Source organism: Gouania willdenowi, chromosome 16 (assembly GCF_900634775.1).
Source record: "Gouania willdenowi chromosome 16, fGouWil2.1, whole genome shotgun sequence".
Classification (NCBI taxonomy): Eukaryota; Metazoa; Chordata; class Actinopteri; order Blenniiformes; family Gobiesocidae; genus Gouania; species Gouania willdenowi.
Window position 1 is genome coordinate 1,048,763 of NC_041059.1, and position 14,731 is coordinate 1,063,493.

At 36.6% G+C, this 14,731-nt stretch overlaps 2 protein-coding genes across 3 annotated transcripts in view; one reads left to right on the forward strand and one right to left on the reverse strand.

Moving 5' to 3' along the window:
• The window catches only part of LOC114478278 (lamin-A-like), a 41,001-nt gene extending 35,471 nt beyond the window's left edge, over nucleotides 1-5,530 (forward strand). For both annotated transcript variants that reach the window (XM_028471247.1, XM_028471246.1), the window contains 7 exons: nucleotides 678-898; nucleotides 976-1,273; nucleotides 1,471-1,578; nucleotides 2,304-2,423; nucleotides 2,517-2,576; nucleotides 2,879-3,040; nucleotides 3,437-5,530. In XM_028471247.1, the coding sequence (XP_028327048.1) occupies nucleotides 678-898; nucleotides 976-1,273; nucleotides 1,471-1,578; nucleotides 2,304-2,423; nucleotides 2,517-2,576; nucleotides 2,879-3,040; nucleotides 3,437-3,472 (1,005 nt within the window). In that variant the 3' untranslated portion in view covers nucleotides 3,473-5,530. The remainder of the gene's footprint in view (nucleotides 1-677; nucleotides 899-975; nucleotides 1,274-1,470; nucleotides 1,579-2,303; nucleotides 2,424-2,516; nucleotides 2,577-2,878; nucleotides 3,041-3,436) is intronic.
• A 1,937-nt stretch (nucleotides 5,531-7,467) lies between these two features.
• pear1 (platelet endothelial aggregation receptor 1) overlaps nucleotides 7,468-14,731 on the reverse strand; it is a 49,937-nt gene continuing 42,673 nt past the window's right edge. Inside the window, exons 10-16 of the mRNA XM_028470420.1 lie at nucleotides 12,812-13,044; nucleotides 11,064-11,173; nucleotides 10,845-10,971; nucleotides 9,868-9,930; nucleotides 9,575-9,769; nucleotides 8,085-8,260; nucleotides 7,468-8,022 (exon numbers count right to left, since the gene is read on the reverse strand). Coding sequence (XP_028326221.1) covers nucleotides 8,121-8,260; nucleotides 9,575-9,769; nucleotides 9,868-9,930; nucleotides 10,845-10,971; nucleotides 11,064-11,173; nucleotides 12,812-13,044 — 868 coding nt within the window. The 3' untranslated portion in view covers nucleotides 7,468-8,022; nucleotides 8,085-8,120. The remainder of the gene's footprint in view (nucleotides 8,023-8,084; nucleotides 8,261-9,574; nucleotides 9,770-9,867; nucleotides 9,931-10,844; nucleotides 10,972-11,063; nucleotides 11,174-12,811; nucleotides 13,045-14,731) is intronic.

The following is a 14,731-nucleotide window of genomic DNA, read 5'->3' on the forward strand; positions in this document are numbered from 1 at the left end:
TAGATCATATTTATTAGTGTATTTTACAGCTGATTTAAGACATTTATGTTAGCATTAGAGATGCTAACATAAAGCTAACACAAGAGGAACGTCACGTTTAATAAAGATTATTTGTTAAAGGCTCAGTAATTGTAATTAATTGAATTTGAGCTTTGGTAATTAAGAATGTAATTTAAAACGTTCAGGGGAAAAAAATTATAATTGAATTGTAATTAGAAAAAATGACACATTGAGTTGTAATTGAAGACTAAACTATTTATTGAAAAGGCGGAGACGTTGAACTTATACTTAGACAAAATGAACTTTCAGTTTGTGGAACAGTTTGTGTGGAAATAAAAAATGTCTGAGTGTTAAAGTGAAAAATATGAATAGGTGTGTATATACTCATGTACAGTATGTGTATGTTTGGACAAATGGATGTATAGTGAATTACATTAATTGTATAATTATATAGATTTATATCAATGAATTATGTCTCTTTATTGTACAAATATGTGTGTATTATAAGATTAATGTATATAAATAAATATAGTAGATATTACAAGGGGCAGGATCATTCTTTCCAACATGTACAGGCTTCACGTCTAGGATTTAGTAACTATTTATTCTCACTTTGCTTTCAAAATAAACATGAAATCAATCACTGAGTGTAATTGACCCGTGGTTGTGTCCTCCAGCTGTCTGTTAGCGAGGCGCGTGTGCGTGAGCTGGAGGACATGTTGTCCAGGGAGCGTGACCAGATGAGGCAGAGGATGGAGGTGAAGGACAAAGAGATGATGGAGATCAGAGCTCGGATGCAGCAGCAGCTGGACGAGTACCAGGAGCTGCTGGACATCAAACTGGCCCTGGACATGGAGATCAACGCCTACAGGAAGCTGCTGGAGGGGGAGGAGGAGCGGTGAGGCTCCGCCCACACGCCACCTCGCTCCATGCAAACGTTAACTCATTAGTGTCTGTGTCCTCCTCCTCCTATAGGCTGCGTCTGTCCCCCAGCCCGCCCCCCTCCAAGGTAGTTATGTCCTCCCGGGTCACAGGCTCCGCCCACAGCGCCACGAGCCGCCTGCTGCTCTCAGGCACCGCCTCCAGCAGTCGTACATCCTCCGGCACCAAGCGGCGCCGCCTCAATGACAACGACAGCGAGACGTCAAGCGCTGTGGGCGGAGCCGTCACCAAGACGCGCATCAATCAGCACGCCTCAGCCAGTGGGCGGGTCACCGTGGACGAGGTCGACCTGGACGGGAAGTTTGTCCGCCTGAGCAACAAGGCTGATGAGGTGACCCCTGACCCCCACCCCCCATCCCTGACCCCCCACCCTCAACCCCCCACCCTCAACATTCAGTTTCTTTTTATTCTTTCTTTTTTCTGCTTTTTTCTTTTTTTTGTAGTTTCTTTTCTTCTTTTTCCATGTTTTCTCTCATACGTTCATTCACAAATGTATGTGTGTGTGTGTGTGTGTGTGTGTGTGTACAGGATCAGTCTCTGAATAACTGGCAGCTGAAGAGGCAGGTGGGCAGTGACGCTCCGATCATCTACAAGTTTCCTCATAAGTTCACCCTGAAGGCCGGCAGCACCGTGACCGTAAGTCCCCCAAAGTACACACACACACACACACACACACACACACACACACACACACACACACACACCATCACTCTAAATACACACACAACAAAAATACACAAAGAGGAACAAAATCACTCAAAAGAACTCACAACATTACAGAAAACTGGACAAAAGAACGACAAAAATACACAAAATTAGAAAATTAACAAAAAATGTATTCCACAAACACACAAATACACACAAATAACAGAAAAATAAACCAAACCACATCAGAATAACAAAAATATACAAAGCAACAACAAAAACACACAAAATGATAGAAAATTGGACAAAAAGAAAACAATAATACACAAAATTATAAAAAAAAATGAGTCCACAAACACACAAGTCAACTACAAATACACACAAAAATAAATCCAACAAAAATGATTCCAAAACACAAAATTACTTAAAAAAACACACAAATATAATTAAAATTACTTCCAAAAATGCTAGTTTACAGAAAATTGCACAAATGGACAACAGAAATACAGAAGTTATGACCAAAATACACAAAATTTACTCCAAAAACACACGACTACATAAATACAACCATTACATAAATGACAACAAATGTTTTAAAAAAACACACAAAATGATGAACAAAATAATGTAATGACTCCAACGAACACACAACAGTCACTAAAACACTGGTATGTTCTTAGTGCTTTTTCTCACGGTGTGACCTTTGACCCCCACAGATCTGGGCCTCCTCTGGGGGTGGAACCCACAACCCTCCAACTGACCTGGTCTGGAAGAACCAGAGCTCCTGGGGAACCGGGGACCACCTGCAGACGCTGCTCATCAACGCTAACGGAGAGGTAGAACATGGCGTTATACTATATATATATGTATATCTATTAGTGTCACAGTATGAATCTAAAATTAATAAACGTTATCTTCGTCCTCATTAGGAGATGGCCATGAGGAAGGTGACCCGTACTCTGTTCCATGAAGACGACGATGATGAGATGGTGAGTTTTCACTGATGAGGCTCTGATTTATAGTGTGTGTGTGTGTGTGTGTGTGTGTGTGTGTGTGTGTGTGTGTGTGTGTGTGTGTGTGTGTGTGTGTGTGTGTGTGTGTGTGTGTGTGTGTGTGTGTGTGTGTGTGTGTGTGTGTGTGTGTGTGTGTGTGTGTGTGTGTGTGTGTGTGTGTGTGTGTGTGTCGCCCCCTACATTTATGTGTGTGTGTGTGTGTTAAACCTCTGTGTGTGTGTGTGTGTCGCCCCCTACATCAATGTGTTAAACCTCTGTGTGTGTGTCGCCCCCTACAGGGCGCCCACAGCACCAGCTGTGATAACGAGTATAACCTGCGTAGCCGCACAGTGATCTGTGACTCCTGTGGACAACCGTCAGATAAAAGCGGCGGGGGCGGCGGCTTAGGTGAAAGTCTGATTGGAACCTCCTTCTTCCTGGGAACCAACGAACCACGACAGGTGATCACAACATAAAGATTTATGAACCACTTTAATATTTACATTTAATTTATTTATCTGAAGCAGAGACTCTCACACCACAGTCGACTTTACACAAAAATAATTTTACTATATTTTATTAATCTCTGGAGGTTTAAAATAAACAATTTTATGATATATCGTGATATTTTAGTGCAACCAAAAAATGTCCAAATTGATTTTTTGATTTTTGATAAAACATACTGGACACTTTGATAAATGTATGTGGTCACTTTTTATCTGAAAACGTCAGATTGTGATGAGTCATGATGGAGACGATAACAGGAAATGTTTTGTTAGTTTTATTTAGCGTTAGCGTGAAAAATAGAATGTATCTAAAGTAAAGTTCTGATGTTTTTATTCTTTTATTCTCTGCAGGCTCGAGTGAATCCTGAAAACTGCTGCGTCATGTGATCAGCGCTAACGCCGTCCTGCAGCGTCACTGACGCCTTTTCTTCCTCTTTTTTTTTTTTTTTTTTTTTTTTATTTTACAAGGGGTGTGTCTTATTTTGTACTTGGATTAATCTGCAGGTTAGATTTGTTTGTTTCTTTCAGGGCACAGGATTTATACTCACTACGTTACTGCATGTGCTAATGCTAATGCTAATGCTGTTCTGCTGCTTGCGCTGCTTCCGTCCAGTCGCGGTTTCACTCTTTTTTCTTTTTTTAACGGCCAGGCTGTCAACAACAACACGCACAGCTCCGCCCAGAAAGTGTTTCATTTAGTCGTCAAAGGTATTAGTTTCTCGTAAACGATGCTATTTATGAACCGAATGTTAGCTTAGAGCTACGTTAGCTGCACCAAAGGATGAAACACTCAGGGTTTTTCTCTCCAGCCTTAAACACACACACGTTAATACGATTATGTTCAAAATTAGAGCTTAACAGAACTTAAACACTCTTTGTTTGTTTTTTCAGAAACAATTTAAAGCATTTAAAACTAATAAATAACAATGTCAATTATGAATAATGGTTATACATGTCTGATGATGTCAAATACATTTTTATTTTAATATTTGAGAATAAATCCAAAAACTAACATACAGTAAAATGTGAAGTTAAGAAATGAAAAGATAAAAAAATAAATAAAAACTAAAAAACATCAGGTAAGCAGGAAATGGTTTGATTAAAACTGTTAGAGGAAATTATAATATATAAAAATGTAATAAATAAATAAAAAAAAGAACCAAAGCTAAAATCCCCCTCCCTAATAAAGTTTTATTTTAAAGGATTTATTTGTCAAAACTTAATCTGTTAGTTATGATGCTAATTATTCAGTTGATGTTGATTAATTTGCACATCAGAAATAGTCAAATGATCGAAAGATTGTGGGATGAAAAAATTAAATCAAAATAAACTAATTTTATTACCAAAGTCATAGATTTAAAATGTTAATCATCATTTAAAAATAACTTTAAATGAATGAATCTTAAAAGTGATTAAATTAAATTAAAAAGGTAAATTATAATGAATAGAAATCACTTTGGTCAAAATTCAATGAATTAATTTGTAAATTTACACCTCATTAACCCAATTATTTAGCTTTTTGTAAGTAATTATGCTTAATTATGAAGTTAAAATAAACTGAACACAGGTTTTCATCATTTGAATATTTCTAATCACAACTGAATGATAACTAAATAAATCTATTACCAACTTAATATATTTCAGAATTAAAGTTCAATATAATTTAAAATGTAACTTTAAATAAAGTCTGTAATAGAATGTATGACGTATGAAACGTCTGTAAAACTCCAAAGATCTAACGCTCAGGTATCAGAGGTGATCAATAGATTTTTAGTGATAGTTGAACTAATGAAGCACCTTTTTTATGAGTTTGCCTTATTTTTTCCTAATAGATTGTTTAATATGAGGAAGTTTATGACATGTCAGGATGTCGCTGCCATTCCTACACGTGACGATTATATGAGAGTTTGATAAAGCTGTAAAAACTGGTCACGAGGGCTTTTTGTGTCTTAGTTTTTCCTCTAAAGCAGCTTGATTTGTACTGTAGGGCTTTTATACGCAGCGTTTATTTACTGCCTTTGTTTTTGTCTTTGATTATTAATAAAGCAGCTTCAGTAGCTTTGATAGTAGCATCGCTAAAAGTGCCTTATATATATATATATATCATATATATTATTATATATATTAAAGTCACAGACAATCATCAATGTGTGAGAATCAGACAAACTTTCAAAATAAAAGGACATTTTGGGCCATGTTTTCCATCCTTTTTAGTCCTAAAAACATGCATTTTTTATCCTGCATTTATTCTTCTGCAATTTCAAAAGCTTGTAAGTTGACACCTGGCTCACGCGTCACAGACAAAACAGCCCAAAAAAAAAAACATCTTTAGGATTAAAAATGTGACCCAAAGCCAAAGTTTGTCTTTGTCAGAAAGAAACAAATGTGATTTTTTTTTTTTCTTTCTTGTTTTTCTTTTCTAAAATAAAGCTGAGTTTAACTCACGTACGTTTGTCAGTGTTTTCTTTAAAAAGCAAAGCATGATGAGAAGTGCAAAGGCTTTTATTTACAACATACACAACATGATATTATGGAACAGTTACATTCAGAGCAGGAAACTTCTGTACATTTGGGAAGAAATGCAGTCACTTCCAACTCGTATAAAAACATTTTCATTAAAACACAAAAAGTGGAGAAAAGTAACGTCACGCTGAGGTCACAGGAAGTAAAAAAAAGTTAGGTTTTAATGCACTAATGATCCTTTCTGTAACATATTTACATGGAGGTACGAGGCTATGGGGAGAGATTTGTCTCAAAAAGATTTACAAATATATCCACAATTTTCACATGGATTTTTTGGATTTTTCACATGCGTGATTTGTGTGACAAAAAACGTTAATCTGAAAAACATGCCAACATCTAAAAGAAAAAACATGAAACTTAAAAAAATAAAAAATAAACAAGACAAAAACGTGAAATCGACAAGAACAAAAAACCAGGTGAAAATCTAAAAAAAAAAAGAGGAAAGTGGAAATCTAGAAAAATCATTTTTGTTTTAATGTGAAAATCTAAAAAAAAAATTCGTAAAAATCTGAAAAACATGAAAATCTAAAAAACACCACATGAAGATTTAAAAAAACGTGAAAATAGTGGATATATTTATGAATGTTTTTGGCTGCCTTTGCTCACCACAGCTCATTGTTCTAATATTTCATTTTAATCATAGTCATAAAATCTGTGGTTATGATGATTTATCAGCCATATCATTACAGAAAGTTCATTTTGTCTTGTTTTTAAAAATTTTTAAGGTTTAATTTATTCAGACAATTATTTATTTATTTTTGTGGAATTTTCTATCATTACCCGACATGTTTCAACTGTCAACTGCCAGTCTGCCTCAGAGGCATCTACGGATCGCTTTGATGTGTTCCCTTTGAGTTAATTAGGGGCATGGAAAGAACTGATAATACATCAAAGCAATCAGCAGATGCCTCTGAAGAAGACTGGCAGTCGACAGTAGTCGAAACATGTCAGGAGATCAAAGTCAATTTTCTGAATAAATAAAACCTTGACAAATTATTAAAAAAGACAAAATACTTGCTGGAATTATTTATTTAAGGTTTATTTAAAAGATATTTAAACATACTGTGTTTATCATTTTAGTTTATTTTTTAACCATTTAAAGTTTTCACTGATAACTGAATTTATGATATATATATATATTATTTTAAAATTCTTAATAAGTGTATGATATGTATTAGGTTTAATTATTTAATATGTTAAGGTTTCAACTTTTTGTAGGAAGTTTACTTTGATCTCCTGACATGTTTCGACTGTCAGTCTTGTTCAGAGGTGTGTGCCGATGGCTGTGATGTGACCTCATCAGTTCTTTCTGGGCTAGGGTTGATACAGTATCTAATTATGAGTTTAATCCCACTTTGTTCACGACTCCTTCACCACAATCTCAATGGCAGTTTATCAGCATTTCTGTGAGAACAACAACACATACAGTATGTACTCTATATGTACAAAGTATTCAGTCACAACACACACACACACACACACACACAAAGTGTTGGTAAGAATCAAACGTACAAACGTAACAAAGATACACTGCTCCAGAAAAAGCTTCATATATAAACTTTAACATGTACAATATGAAGAGTTGATTTAAACAAAGAGGAAAACGGACATAAGTCTCTACATCTTACTGTACACACTATCAAAATAAAAGCGTCTTTTAGTTTCATTTACATTATTATAGTGACATATTTATGTCAACATTTACAATAATGACCAATTGAAGCTTTAACAGAATAGACGATAGATAAAGGCTTTGTTTTTATGACATTTTATGTGTTTTTGGATTAATTTTGTTCTTTTGTTTTTTGTTATTTCACATTTGTTGTCATCTTGTGTGTTTTTGTTGTAATTTGGTGTTTTGTATTCTGTGGTTTTTGTTGTTCTTTTGTTTGCATTTTTTTTCATGTTTATCATTTTGATGTTTTTTGAGTATTTGGTGGTTTTGATGTGATTTGTTCTTGTTTTGTGAATTAATTGGTTTGTTTGAGGCACAATTTTCTTAGCATTTCTATACTGTTCTACACAATTTAATCATTAAAATAATAATTGAAAAAATGCATTTGTTTTCATATTGGATCAGGGCCAAAAATAATAATTTTAGAATTTAAAACATGTCAACAATAAAGTTAAATTTTTGAATCATGATATTGTATTTCGAGTTTATTTCCAAAGTTTTGACAATCTTGTTTTTTCAACTTTAATCTCAACATATTTCAACGTCATTCTCGAAATTTCAACTTCAATGTCCTCATTTCCACTTTATTTTTGTTTTACCCAAAAATAATTTTCTCTAAAATTGTCCCTCATCCTCTTCCGTACTAAAGAGAAGCTGCTCAGCATCAGTAGCAAGAAGAACGTGTGTGTGTGTGTGTGTGTGTGTGTGTGTGTGTGTGTGTGTGTGTGTGTGTGTGTGTGTGTGTGTGTGTGTGTGTGTGTGTGTGTGTGTGTGTGTGTGTGTGTGTGTGTGTGTGTGTGTCCTGGTTAGCCGTGTCAGTACCGCTCTGTGTAGAGCTTAATGTATCGTCCTCCTGGGGGAGGGGGGTCGGCGGACCGGGGGCAGGTCGTAGTGGCCTGGGATGTGGCTGTTCACCGGGAGGTCGTAATGGTTCTGCAGGTCCTCGTGGGGGGCGTGGCCTAGGGAGCTCTGACGCTCTGACAGAGAGAAAATGATTGATCAGAGACTAAAAAATTAAAATGTATATATCACATTAAAACCTTATGAATAAAGTAGATATCTATAGGCTATACTGTATGATCTAAATATAGGATTATTTGACAAACTTTTAAAGTTTCATTACATTTTTGGCCTGAAATCCACCTTCTGATAAATCAATTTATATTTTATTACATAATATCAGCTGTAGTCCAGGCCGCCGCCATCTTGGATTATGTCGTTACCAGCGCGTCATCACCACAAGTTTCACTATCACAGAATGACTCAAATAACTGTAAAGAGGTTTTATATTAGTTTATTATATTTTTAAAGTGGTGTTTTTTTGTATCTTTAGACTCCATTTACATGTATGTATATAATATGTTCCCTACAATATAAACAGGTTCACAATATAATTATTTTTATAGTTTCTGTTTCCACTGTATCCATAATAATAATAATAATTCTCAACAAGAACTATTGATTGATTTGTCACATGACTGATCCAGGGTTTGTTTTATTTAGTTTCACATCTACCTGTAGATCTATGTTTTTTACACTGATGACAACTTATTTGTAGTTTTATTTCAGAAAGTTTCACTTTTACAGTTACAGTTAGAAACCTTTGTTATTGAATATCCTAGTTACATTACAGCAACCAAATTAAACTGTATCAACTAAGTGAATGAAAAAGCCTTTACACAGGCCATTTTTATTAAAACTAAAAAATGATCTTCTGAAATCTGTGACCTGTTGACCTGAACAACTGAAAGAATCAGAATCAGAATCATTATTTCTTGGCAGAAATGCTTTTAAACACTTGCTGTACATTCAGCTGACATAAAAATCTTGTTTTCAAATATGTAGAATAATTGTGAATTTATCAGTAGCAGTAGTAGTTTTAATATTTTAGTTAATTTTTTGCAGGCACCTTCTTTGTCCGTCAAATGTATTTAAAATAAACTAAAATTAAAGAGAAAATGTTATTTAACTCTTGAACCTTGTCATAATTTTATTTATTTATATATTTTTTTTAAATTGAAAAAAAAAATCGGTCTCGGCTCCTGGAAGTCTTGGTCTAGTCTTGGTCTCGGATAGTGTGGTCTTGAACACAACATTAGTTTTCTAAGTAAAATGTAAAAGTCGTGGTGAGACGTGGATTCAGAAATAAGAGAAAGGAGGACGAGAAGGTTGAAGAACCACTGGTTTATAGCTTATACATGTTCCAACTCCTTCATATACAGTATATCTATATTTCTCTATATGATCTCTAATAAACTACTATATTTTCATTAAAAACAAGCCCCTCCTACCTCTGCGTAGCGTTGCCATGGCGAAGGGTGGCGGTGTGATCTCGGTGTAAGCTCTCTCTCTGGGTACGGTCGCCTTCATCTCCATGTAGCTGCTCTCTGGGGGCCCGAAGCACAGGCCGGGGAGGTCCTTGATGGTGGCGTAGGGATTCTCACTGTTCAGAGAGCTGCTGCTGGCCCTCACTGAGTCCTTCAGCTCTGATAACACACACACACACACACACACACACACACTCAGACTCACAACACCTCACACGGCTCACAACAGTGTGATTTTCCAGGAGGCCAGGACGTACCTTTGTTGTAATACTTCCCCAGGCTAGCGCTGTAGCTGTAGCTCCTATCGATGCCAAAAGCTCCTAAAAACATTATTATGGTTATTGTGCCATTATTAATTCTATTTATTCTCATTGACGTAAGAATAAAATAAAACAGGAGTACAAGTTTGTGTCGAAACAGTCAGACAATTATTGATGTAATATAAGGATCCTCTACTGTTTCATAAATATGTCCTAAAACCTTCTAAATGTCCTTATTAGTAGATCTATGTCTAATAAAAGGCATTATTATGCACCGTATTTGTTTTATTAACTAAAAATAGGACTACTTTACAGTTTTAGAGCCTGTGTTCCTCCATCTTGAAATCATGTGATTGATGATGTCACACGGCCCCACTGCCTCTAAACATCCTATTGTTTTCTGTTGGAGTGAAACATTCAGCCTGATTTTAGATCATTTAGTAGATTTTAGATCATTTAGTAGATTTTAGATCATTTAACAGCTTTTTTCAGTCAAAATAACAACTTGTGCTGCTTTTGGTTGATCTAAATAATCAGGAAAAGTTAAAGACGTCGATGTAAACCTCTTTTGTTAACAGAAAGAGGATAAAAACAGTTGTGACCACAGGGGGCGACAGGTCCAACTCTGAGGTTTGGTAGTAGACAATGAAGCAGAGAAGAAGAGCTCTCCAAAGGGGCCTTTACTCTCCCTTAAACAGTGCCCTGACACGCTCTGGTGGCTAAAGTTAGCGAGTAAATTTAGGCTTGTCCCGCCCTGTGCATAACAGAAATAGTTTGGATTGGATATGATTGATTAGTGAACAAAAATAACAATAAATATCTTTAAATAGTCTTATACTAAACTAATTTCTAACAAACTTCACTATGTTAAGGTTATTATTACATGTTACTTACAGTAGATCTCCTGACATGTATTATATGAAATGAAACTTTAACATAAACTCCACTAAACGTATTGACATTATTTTCCGTACCTGCTTCTTTGCGCGCCTCGTGGTGCTTCCAGTCTGCAGGTAGGGTAGCGTTGCTGTCCACTCCAAACAGTCCTCGTCGTTCCCTCTGACTGTTCTTCACGCTGCAGAACAGCTGGTTGTTGGTCTTCTGAGGGACACACAATCATGGAGAATAAACGGGGAGCTTGTGACACGTTATCCACCCATACTGGGGCGGGGTTGGGGTGGGGGGGGCGTCACCTTGATGGTGCGGTGGTGGTTGTTGGGGAGGTGGGGCAGTGGAGGCCTGTTCTGACTCAGCGTGTGGTAGCTGGGGTTGGAGTAGTAGTGGTGGTAGCTGTGAGGAACGTCTGTGGAGGGAAAAGATTGTCATTATGGGAAAATGTTTGATTCAACAAACAATGGAAATAGAATCAAGTTTATTGCCATATGTACACGTTAAAAAGAACAGGTTCAATGGAATTATTGTCCATGTCACAGTCAGATTGAAAAAAATTACAAACAACAACAAATCAGCAAAGACAGTATAATTAAAGGTGCAAAAACAGGGAAAGAACAGAAGTATACTCTACAAAAAGAGAAATAACCTGAGTTGTATTTACATATTGCACATAGGAGAACGTGAGGTAAATTGTCCAGCATGGGGAGATTCATCTTTCAGTTTTCAATACATCAATAATTGGGTTTTTTGTCTCATTTTAAAACATAATGAAGCGTTTACACTAGTGATTAACCAGAATTTTGGCCACCAAAAAATGGCAGTGCAAAATACATATTTTCATATTTTTAATGTATTTATTATTTGAATCATTAATATTAATTTATACAATTGCAAGTTTGAATTTTAGTGGTTAGTAACATTCAGAGAAAGAAATGCAATGGGAATACTAATTTGCATAATAATTTATTTCTGTGTTTAGATTTCGGCTAAGAATTTTCATTTTGGTTGTTTACACTCACATGGGGTACACATGGGGTACACATGGGGTACACATAGGGTACACATGGGGTACACATAGGGTACACATAGGGTACACATGGGGTACACATGGGGTACACATGGGGTACACCACTCAGGATTTGGCATTTTTAGAGTAAATCAGGCCCTGACTTTTCCTCCTTCCTTTATTACAGAGTCGACTTTTTAATAAAACACTGGAGGATACAATGTGTCTGTTTTTTATTTAATGAATACACTTAATGTTTTTTAAATGAAAAAAAAAAAAATCAATTTTCATTTCCCTCAAATTTGCGATGGAACTTTTATTGAATCGACTGAACAAAGTGTTTCTCATGTTTGAATAAAATAGAAAATTGTCTCATGGTTTAGTTTTCCACAGTCTGATGATACTGTTATCGTTAATACCAACTAGAGTTAAACTCTACTAGTGCACAAGTGCACTTTACTAGTGAAACAAAACTGTTCATTAGTACTACTAGTAGTTGCTACATGTTTAGCATTGAAGCATCAGCTGCTACATGTTTAGCATTGAGGTGCTAGCTGCTACATGTTTAGCACTGAAGCGTGAGCTGCTACATGTTTAGCATTGAGGTGCTAGCTGCTACATGTTTAGCACTGAAGCGTGAGCTGCTACATGTTTAGCATTGAGGTGCTAGCTGCTACATGTTTAGCATTGAAGCGCGAGCTGCTACATGTTTAGCATTGAGGTGCTAGCTGCTACATGTTTAGCATTGAAGCGCGAGCTGCTACATGTTTAGCATTGAGGTGCTAGCTGCTACATGTTTAGCATTGAGGTGCTAGCTGCTACATGTTTAGAATTGAAGTGCGAGCTGCTACATGTTTAGCATTGAGGTGCTAGCTGCTACATGTTTAGCATTGAGGTGCTAGCTGCTACATGTTTAGAATTGAAGTGCGAGCTGCTACATGTTTAGCATTGAGGTGCTAAAATTACCTTGCTGGAATTATTAAACAGATGTTAAGGACACATCAAAGTGCACGACAAGAGCTTAACTCTGGTTGCTCGTACCTGGTGCAGAGTACTCAGAGTTGACGGTGCGGCTGGTGGAGAAGGACACGGTGGGCGTGTTGTTCTGCTTCTCCTTCTGCCGACGCCGGTAGATCAGCAGTAGAACCAGGAGGAGAACCACCAGGAGAACCAGAACCACGATACCACTGATGGCTCCCCACGATTCACGCTCCCCAGGAGGGAGAGGAACCATCACACTGCCCGTCTGCTCCAGAGAGTCTGGGACCAGGGTTAGGGTCAATTACATTTTACACTTACGTCTTCAATTACAATTATGTTGAGCTGCATTTTTTCCAATTACAATTAAATTAGAATTATTATTTTTCCCCTTGAGAGTCAATTACAATTACATTTTCAATTACTAAAGCTCAAATTCAATTAATCACAATTATTGAGCATGAAATAATTAACATAACCTTCCTTTTGTGTTAGCTTTCTGTTAGCATCTCTAATGATAACGGTTGGTTTAGATGTAAAATACACTATCATCTAATTAGTTCCCTAATCAATGATAATATTGGTATTCATATTTTTGATGTGATCAAATGTACATCAGAAATGACTGGTAGTGGGAAAAGTTGATCTGAAACATATTTTAATAATTATTAACCACGTATGTGTAAGACATAGAACTGTAACATACCATAGGTTTATGTTTAGTTAAATTGTAAATGAAAGTTTTCATAGTATTTCCATATCAATTACAATGTCAATTATCTGAACTCAATTACAATTTAATTACAACAGCAACATGTTTCTTTCTACTATGATTACAATTTCGTCATAATTAGGGCCCGAGCACCAGAAGTGGCGTGAAGGCCCTATTTTCCCGTAACGATTCTTCTCATTCTTCTTCTGCCATTTTACTTGGATTTTTGAGGCTCTTCCCGGCCGTGAAATTTCATTAAATTTGGCAGGACGGTCTAGTTTGGTTACAAAATTTAACCTGTAGTTTTTTATGCAATTTCGAGACTCGTTAGTGCCACCTAGAGTTTGTAACTTTACATTGGTTTGAACTAGCTGGATGGCATTCAGTAGGTATATGCAGTGGACCGTGACTAGCAAAAATTTAATTTGGATCAATAATCTAAATTCAACAGGAAGTCTGCAATTTTGAATTTTGCCAGATTTTGCACTTTTTCTCAGTTTTTGGCCAAACTTACTTTAAAAGCAAACTCCTCCTAGAATGTTTATACTTTACACATGAAATTTAGGATTTATGTTCTTGACAAGTTGGAGACCTGTTGTTCCTGAAAATGGTGAGTTTTTACCACATTACCAGGCCTACAGGGGGCGCTAAAGTTTCATCAATTTTAAAACTGGAAATTTTTGACCCCCAACTGTGGAAGAGACACACGTATAGACTAAGTTTTCACAACTGTGTGTGTGTGTGTGTGTGTGTGTGTGTGTGTGTGTGTGTGTGTGTGTGTGTGTGTGTGTGTGTGTGTGTGTGTGTATGTGTGTAGGTGTGTGTGTAGGTGTGTGTGTGTGTGTGTGTAGGTGTGTGTGTGTGTGTGTATGTGTGTGTGTGTGTATGTGTCTATGTGTGTGTGTGTATGTGTATGTGTGTAGGTGTGTGTGTGTGTGTGTGTGTGTGTGTGTGTGTAGGTGTGTGTGTAGGTGTGTGTGTGTGTGTGTGTGTAGGTGTGTGTGTGTGTGTGTATGTGTGTGTGTGTGTGTGTGTATGTGTCTATGTGTGTGTGTGTATGTGTATGTGTGTAGGTTTGTGTGTGTGTATGTGTGTGTGTGTGTGTGTATGTGTGTAGGTGTGTGTGTGTGTGTGTGTGTGTGTGTGTGTGTGTGTATGTGTGTAGGTGTGTGTGTGTGTGTGTGTGTGTGTGTACGTGTGTATGTGTGTGTGTGTATGCGTGTAGGTGTGTGTGAGTACGTGTGTACGTGTGTGCGTGTGTGTGTGTATGA